Here is an 8,940-nt window from a genome sequence, read left to right on the forward strand (position 1 = left end):
AAACACGTTTTGCGTGTGTGTGGGGTTTTGGCATGATTCTAACTCCATAATATTGACAGTGTACGCTTTCGTGAACACTGGATTACGTCCATTTCAACGTAAAATAACGTGTTACACCTACATTATCCGCCAACCCGGTATCACGCCAAGGCGTAAAATAGATAAGTTTGTCCACATCGCAAGACGTGTTCAGGGTCAGGCTTTGCTCGAGCAAAGCGTCACCCTGAACACGCTTTCTTCTCCATTCGAAATGAATGGGGGAATAGCACCAACAGGGGGCGATACGTTCTCCTAGCATTTGGTGAAATTGTTACGTAGCCTATATTAATCGTTATTATCTGAATGGGAAATGCAATATTTTAGGACCGATACACCATTAAACGTGTTTCTAATGAAATTTCTAGGGAGAAATGTACATATTCCTTGCATAATCTTCAGTCAGTGATTGTGTCTGATCTTTAGTTTTATAGTTATTAGGAAGATTTCATCGGCTCGCTCGCATGTTTCAACGACGTCAGGTTGCTCGGGTCGCTGCTTTGGCTAAGCTAGCAGCTCACTTGTTTCCTGCGTTTGTGTTATTAAACCGTTACTTTATGTAAATGTAATGATATCATCTTGTTAGAAACACGTATATCTGGGAGCCAACCCAGTCGCCAAAAGCAAACGTTGACACTACGTTTTCGTGAACACTGGATTACGACGTCGCATTTCAATATAAAATAGCGTGACACACACACACACACACACACACACACACACACACACACACACACACACACACACACACACACACAATGCATTTCGCTGCTAAAACAAGAACAAAAAAATATTCCCTCAAATTATTATAACTTTCAAAACATTGGCCAAAATGGAATGTCTTTTTTATTTGGGATGCTTCTAGGACATTTTGGGTGGATTTTGTACGGTATGTGGGCAGGACGTTCTTTGCAGGACCTGGCCACCCTGCGCTGTTGCCCGAGGTGCTGAAATGCTCCGGAACAGATCTGGATCCACCATGGCCAAAAGACTTGTATGCCCATCCCCCCCCCCCCCCCCCCCCCCCCCCCCGTGAAACTTATTTTTGTTTATGGATACATTTTACATTTATGCATACCGATATCCATTTGTGTGTGTGCATTGAAATGTATTTGTGAGAAGGGAGTAATTTATATATAAATCACAAAATACAGTTGTGAATCCTTCTCTGTGCATTCCTTATTAATGAGACTGTTCTGACCCCATATTTTTCTAGTTTCAGTTGTGTTTTCCTCGTCCAGCGGTGGTTTCTTGGAAACCACGTGTGTTAACTATTATCTCGAGGCCCCTCCTACCTACTGCCTGCTCTTAAAGGAGCTTTCCTGTCACATTCACATTCTGTCTTTTAGAGACGCTTGTATCGAATCAACTTTCAAAGCATCAACATAAACAAAGCAACAAAATGTGAGGACTGCCCTCGAAGTGAATATATGATTGAAAACATCTATAGCAATGATACCCTAACCCTAACTCTGATGTTGATTCTCAGGGGTTCCAAGAACAGCAGCTGCCCTCCAACTGTAGTTCCATCAACTTCATCAAGAGGACCCGACCTAAAGTGAGTAGTGGTTGAAATACGTCCAACAGCTGTCTGAGTCTCTTGTGGAGGAGCACTGGGTCTTCTCCAGTCCTGGACACTGGTTGATCACAGATATTTACTAATTGTGGTTTGAGTCCAATTTAATATTCAAAAATTGCAGGTTGTATTAGTAAGCTTAGAAGCAAGGAATTGAGGACACTGTCAATGTAGTCCAATGGATGGATATGTGAAACAATTTAACGGACTGAATAGCAGAATGGCTAGATGAAAACATTTCTATTTTCTTCTCATTTGTATATATATTTATTTATGCAAATTTACATCCGCTTGTGTTCACCTATACATTTATTTTTGCAAATTAAATGTATAACTTTGCATTTATTTATACCCTTATTCCCTGTACTAATATTGTAAAAAGGAAAAAGACACAAACACAACCACAATGGTTGTGTTGTGACATTTATTTCTATAATAAATACAACCAATGTCATATCTCAGTAAATAACCAATAGTAAAACAGAGCGGAACATGACTGTGTTTCCCTTTCTGTGTAGTTGAGTGTTTCTCCCTGACCTCCCAGGCAAAATAATAATAACTTAATAATAACTTAATTTTTCTGAATATTTTGAATAATATGAATAATTCTTATTCTTATAGGAATGCCAAGGAATCCAAAGTGGCAGAAGATATTAAAAAGGCCATTGAAAACAACAACTTTTCGTTGGCTGCATCAATATCACAAAAGTATTTGGAAGACACAAATAATATTCCACTGAACATTGCTGTCACAGGACAGAGTGGAGTTGGAAAGTCCACATTTCTTAATGCCTTCAGGGGGATAGACAACACAGATGAGCGAGCGGCGCCTACTGGTGAGGTGGAAACGACCATGAAGCCTAAGGCTTACCCACATCCAACATACCCAAATGTTGCATTATGGGATCTCCCGGGAATCGGAACCCCCAGATACCCAGCTGATCAGTACATGAAGCTCGTTGAGTTTGAAAAGTTTGATTTTTTTATCCTCGTATCAGATATTCGCTTCAATGAGAATGATGCCAAGCTGGCTAAAGAGATCAAGAAAATGGGCAAGAAGTTATACTTTGTCCGCTCTAAGATTGACAACAGTCTACGTGTTGCGCCAAGGAGTCCGAAGGAGTACGATGAAGAAAAGACACTTCAGGAAATCAGGGAATACTGCATTCGAGGTTGGCTTTTCTGAGTTATTATAGTGACTGTGAATGTGAATTATTTCCACATTTTTCAAAGGAGCACTTCTCAATGTTTCAGTTAATCTATATATTTATGTTACTTGAATTAGATCAATTATATGTATATGACCACGCAATGCTGAGTCTCAGTACAGTCGATACATTGAAGTTTAAACATGCATTCCCACACAAATTTATGACCACATTAAGTTCAACATCTATTCCTTTTCCTACAGCACTTGAAGGACAAGGTGTGGCGTCTCCTCAGGTCTTCCTGATGTCTAGCTTTGATCTCCATTTGTACGAGTTCCGCGCCCTCCAGGACACCATGGAGAGGGAGCTTCCTTCACACAAGAGAGATGTCCTGATATTAGCCCTTCCCAACATCTGCAAAAGCACCATTAACAAGAAGAAAGAGGTATTCCGTTCACAAATATGGCACTATGCTTTACTGTCTGCAACTGTCGCAGCTGTACCTATCCCAGGGATTTCCATTGTGTTTGATGTAGGCATTCTGGTCAAGGTTCTTCAAGACTATTTGTTTGGGTTTGGTCTTGATAAAATGTCGTTGGAGAAATGTTCCAGTGCTACAAATACACCTTTAGATGAATTAAGGGCAATGTTGAATTGTATTTGTTGTGGAAAGGATGTAACAAAAGAGTTAGTTCTTTTAATGCTGAAATCTGCTACAGTTGCTCTGATTGGTTTGGCAGCAGAGGAAGGTTCCAGATTTATTCCTTTTATTGGAATCCCAATAGCGGCTGCACTTTCTTTCACTACAATTTACATGTTTTTGAGTTCTAATCTTAACGAGCTATCTGTTGACGCAGAAAATATTGTGACGAAGGCATTGGCCATTAAGTAATGTCAGGTCATGCTCTAGCGTTTAGCAATGATGAACAATGAACGCTTCAATTAAAACAAACCTTTTAAAACGCAATAAGAGAAAACTCAATTCAATAGTCATTAGTAGAAAGTGTTTTTATTCATTCCTCACGTGTTTAGTTAAATTACTGGTGAACCATGACATTGGGAAAATGATTGGTTATAATGGTTTTAATGAGCATGATATGTCCAGGCATGTATTATCCACAGTAGGGCTAACGGGGCCAGTGCCCAGGGGCCCAGGGCCACGACAGGGCCCTGAACCCAAAGGCCAATGGTAATATCATAATTATATATTGATGATTAGATATTTTTACAGTCACTGGAGGAGAAAATTGATACATTTTGTTATATAATAATAGATAACAGCTTTATAACAATTTCTGCTGCTGAAATGGATAACAATGAGGCATAACAAGAGCAAATCTTATTTCTCTTGTCTTTCTATTTCATCTCATTATCAATTACCATGATACATTGAACTTACTTTTTTGTTTGATCTGATGCCGAGTTCAATTGTATTTTCCTTTAGCCAATTAATGGAGCGATTATTTTTGTATTTTTTTATTTCTTACATTTGTATTAAAATGGATTAACCATGACAATATTTTGTGATTATAAGCCTACAACAACAGATTAGATACAATCGCTAGCACTTTGTCATGCTTTTCAAGCACTTTGTCATGCATTTCAACTATTTCCACACAAATTTCCCAACAAACACTGTAAAGACTGGTCTCAGGACGCAACCCATATTTTGCAACAGCAATTTGATCGAACATTGAATCAATTCAGCTTGGTAAAGGGAGTAATATACATATTTCTGCCCACATGATATATACATATTACCGTCCACGCTTCGCGTCGGTGTCCGGTTTGCCCTGCCGGGGCTTTTAGCTTACTGTTTTAGCTTAAAGGCACCCAGTGCAACTTTATGTAAACATTCAATGAAAAATAAACATTCAATTTCTAGTCTTTTTTACACGTAGTAAGTTTCAATAACTCCATACCATTACATATCGACATTCAAGGAGCAAAGATGAGACGTCGTTGTGTGGTGAGAACTGATAGAAAATCGTAAACAACAACAATCGCCGGTGGGGAGAAGCCATTTTTCCATTGACTGGAAGCCTGCTTTATTTATTGTAGGTTACAAAAAATAAAGAAAATGGCGGCATTGTTGTTGTTATCGATTTTCTATCAGTTCTCACCACACAACGACGTCTCATCTGTGCTGCTTGAATGTCGGTATGTAATGGTATGGAGTTATTGAAACTTACTACGTGTAAAAAAGATTAGAAATTGAATGTTTATTTTTAAGCCTCGAAAGTTGCACTGGGTGCCTTTAATAAGGTGACGAGTGGATTTTAACAGTATCTCACTGCTCTGTGCCTCTGTCTACATATGACATAACTGTAATATTTAATATGTAAACTATTTACTTTGTAATCTGAGAGTTCGGAGAAGGACCATAAGTGCATTTAGTTAATTGGGCGAGATGTCCAATTTCTAGGCCCGATGCATAGGGTGTTGTGATTGGTCAGGGCATGTAGGGGAAATTCACACATAATGGAAATATAACCTGAATTCTTTGTCAAACCAATTGTAATTACGTGTTTGCAAGTGATAATAAAGTCTTTATCTTTTAAATCTTTATCTTCCTCTACTGCTCGTATTTTGTTGAAGGGTTTAAATATTTTTAACAGTCACTTGAGAGCGCGTGGATCCGTTATTTTCATTTTTTATTCTAACAGATTCTAGCTTTACAACAATTATAGCCACAAAAAATACATGACTTTGTCTGGCTGACTTCCTCTTTCATCTCATCAATATTCATGATATGTTGAAATTACTTATTGTATATCAGGCGCGTCGTTAGCAATTGAAAACATCCGGGGCTTTAGCCCGGGGGGGGAGCACCGTCCTGACTCCTGCGTGCTACAGTATCTTAATTAATTAAATAATTAATTAATTAATTAATGTATCGATTAATTAATTAAGGGCGCCCCCAACACATAGGTCGCCTATGCCGAGTGCCAGGGCAAAAATAAGACATTAGAATAGCCTATATAGCCTGCGTGCACCTACCCGATGTCAAGAAGCCATCGCTGCTCCGACGGACCTTTCTCCCCCAGCCAGGCAACGGCAAGTAAGTAGTGGTCTGCTTTTATGTTTCATTTTTAAGTTATTGCTTATTTTCAGTGTAGGTTTAATGTTACAGATAAAAACATGCTTTATATTTAGTCAGAATTTCAGAGTTCTAATGTTTTCCCGGAATATGCATTCCTAAACTGTTCACGTCAAGTTCTCTTTAAGATCGCATGAGATGATATGTGCTATCGCGCGACCTGTAACCAGGAAGTAAACACTCGCTTGCATGAAATGATATGCGCTATCGCGCGACGTGTAACCAGGATGTAGATTTAAATAATGAAAAAATAATATGTTACTTTCTGTTACTTGCTTATGCTGTATGCAAGTTGTTTAAGAAGCTTATCTCCATATAAATCTGAGCTGTACATGAATCTGTTAATGAAGTCTCATTTCGACTCCTTCCTCCACTTCACTATTCATGTTCTGTTGCTTGCAGTTAACTACAGCCGCCCTTCCTGGGTAACGCCACCACCAATCCCTGGTCATCCATTGAAGCCATCTCTCTCACTCTGCACAGTCACACTGTTGCCGCTTCATTCTCATTGTCTCATAATCTCATTATTATGGCTGCTGTGGATGCTTTAAAAAATAAAAAAAATTATCTTAGGTAAAATCAAACCAGTGGGATGCTAGATTGAAAACCTCCAAAGCAATGTATTAAAAATCGAAAGACAGTCCTACGTGAAGTTTCTTTTTTGGGGATTTTCAAAATGAGGTACCAGAATGGATTGTCAACCCACTGTTTCTCAACCCTCTCCGATTATTACTATGAGTAGTAGTATTGCATGCATACAGTACTCACATCAGCGCCTATAGAGGCTGCAACCATTTGCTTCTCAAAAGATTGTAGTGTTTTAGAATGAACAACCAGAGGGACAAGACAACACTAATTTTGATTGACAAGTTGGCTAGATTTATATATGTATTTATATTATTTTTTTATTTATAAGAATGAAAGAAATTGTGTAATGAAAGAATAAAACAATGATTGATGCATTTTTGTTTGAATAACATCTTGCTCCCGCGGCCAGTGCCAGCGCCGGCATTGCAAGGGGAGGGATATTACGTACATTTGCAGGAGGCGGGATAAGTGCGGCCGCTGTCACTCAGATTTGTTTTGGTTTGACGCAGACAGCATGGAGGCAGAACAGACCGCAGAAGTCAACGCGATCGTCTTCAATGTTGCTGCAACGATGCAGCATATATTCAGAAGAGCAGCCAGTACTTACGTGTATGAAAGCAGCTATATATATATATATATATATATATATATATATATATATATATATATATATATATATATATATACACACTTTCTTTTCTTTTTTTTACGGCAGAGATCCGGGGCTGATCCCAAAAGATCCGGGGCTATAGCCCCGAATGCCCAGGTCTAACGACGCGCCTGTTGTATATGTTGTGAAAAGAAGTTAAATAGTAATTTCATTTGCCAATTGGAAATGTCATTTTCTTGTTTTATTTTGGAACAGTTGGTTTATGACCAAAAAAAAATAAGCATGAACATTTAAAATTTAATTTAATGAAAAAAAAAAAGTGATTATTAGCCAATTTAAGCTTGGAAACCACTAATCAACATTGGACGAGTAGAAATGGGTCACGTCTTAGAAGTTTCTGCATTCATTTTTTTTCGCATAGCACCACAAGATATCAATTATTGAACAAGATATCATTGCATCATTTCCTTTTCTTTTTTTCTGCAATGATATTTTTGGGGTATTTTACTACGCAATGTGTCCGGTCAGATTAAAGAGAATGACAGAAATAAGATGTAAGTACTGCAATGATTAAGGATATCCATTAGCTGTAGTGATATCTTAGCATAAAGTATAACAGTTCATTCACTCTCTTTGAGTGATTTTATGTCAGGTTATGTGCGGTTACAATTTACTGGCCTGGAGAAAGGATGCCAATTGAAACAAATATTTAATCAATTTTTTTCCCCACGCCATGTTTCAGCTGTAGCCTACCTAAAGCAAACTCACAGTCACAAGATGAACAAAACATTTATATTACGGGTTACGGTCCAGAGTTTATATAATTCTAAATATACTTTGTTGAAGGGGAGTTTAAAGCGGCATTTAGGCCTATTTGTCAAGATCATCTTGATAGACAAAATATATTCATGAAAGGAACAAAAAAACACAAAAACACATAGGCCTATTCCGTCCCAAAGAACGGAATAGGCCGTTCTTTGGGCCATCCATGGGTCACCCGAAAATAAAAGTTTTATTGAACTAATGAATCGCTATTCATACCTTCATTACTTTTTTCACCGCGTCCTGCTACACGGCCCAACACCCCCATCTAGTGGCCACTGGACGCCAGTGGTCCTCATTCTCCCGACACACCTATCGGCAATCTGCAATCTGCAATCTCCATTCCCTACTTCAGCCGGGCATCTCCAATCAGCCGGCGGCCGCCAGTTCGTCGTTTACAACTTCCCAGTTCGTATCGGTCCTACCAGCATTTACCAAGAATAGTTCGTTTTCCCTGTTCTCCTCGTAACTCTCTTCCCTAGTTCTCCGTCCGTCACTCTGCCTATGTCGACGAACCCCTGCCTGACTCTCTGCCTTTCGCCGATACCTCGCCCGATAGTTGCCTGTCGCTGATTCCTTGACTGCCTGCCTGTCGCCGAGTTCTTGCCTGCCTGCCTGACACCGGGATCCCACCGGACGCGTACGCGCCGCGGAACGGCTGCGTCCCCTGCCCTGCGTCCATTCCTACCGGGCGCGTAACGGCAGCGTAGCGCTGCCTTGCGAGCCAGCCGTATTCACGCGAGATCACGAGATCACGCGATAATCCTAAACCTAATGTACTCACCTTCCACTCCCAAAACTATTGCAATTAAATGCCACGCTTTGTCGTTTCTGAAATTTTCCTTATAAAAAGGATGATTTGGTACATAAATGACTTCATGTTGCTGAACTTCGACAATGAGTCTCTCGTCGTCCATGTTGCCGACCCTCTGAGACCCTTTGATTGATTGACTGCTGACCTGGTGCCACCGGTCATGACGTAATAATGTTGATGTGAAGTTACATGAGCTGAGTATTGTTTTATTTTGAAAATTGACCGGATGCTCTATGGCTTGTACTT

General features: G+C 39.5%; 1 protein-coding gene across 1 annotated transcript; it reads left to right on the plus strand.

Annotated features, from left to right (window-relative positions):
• The first annotated feature begins 1,306 nt into the window (after positions 1-1,306).
• LOC115549185 (interferon-inducible GTPase 5-like) lies at positions 1,307-4,680 on the plus strand. The gene is made up of 4 exons (XM_030364239.1): positions 1,307-1,440; positions 1,526-1,594; positions 2,234-2,784; positions 3,024-4,680. Coding segments are annotated over exons 1-4 (1,251 nt in total). The 5' UTR covers positions 1,307-1,438; the 3' UTR covers positions 3,653-4,680.
• Positions 4,681-8,940: the final 4,260 nt, after the last annotated feature.

The sequence above is a fragment of the Gadus morhua genome, chromosome 8 (genome assembly GCF_902167405.1).
Source record: "Gadus morhua chromosome 8, gadMor3.0, whole genome shotgun sequence".
Lineage (NCBI taxonomy): Eukaryota > Metazoa > Chordata > Actinopteri > Gadiformes > Gadidae > Gadus > Gadus morhua.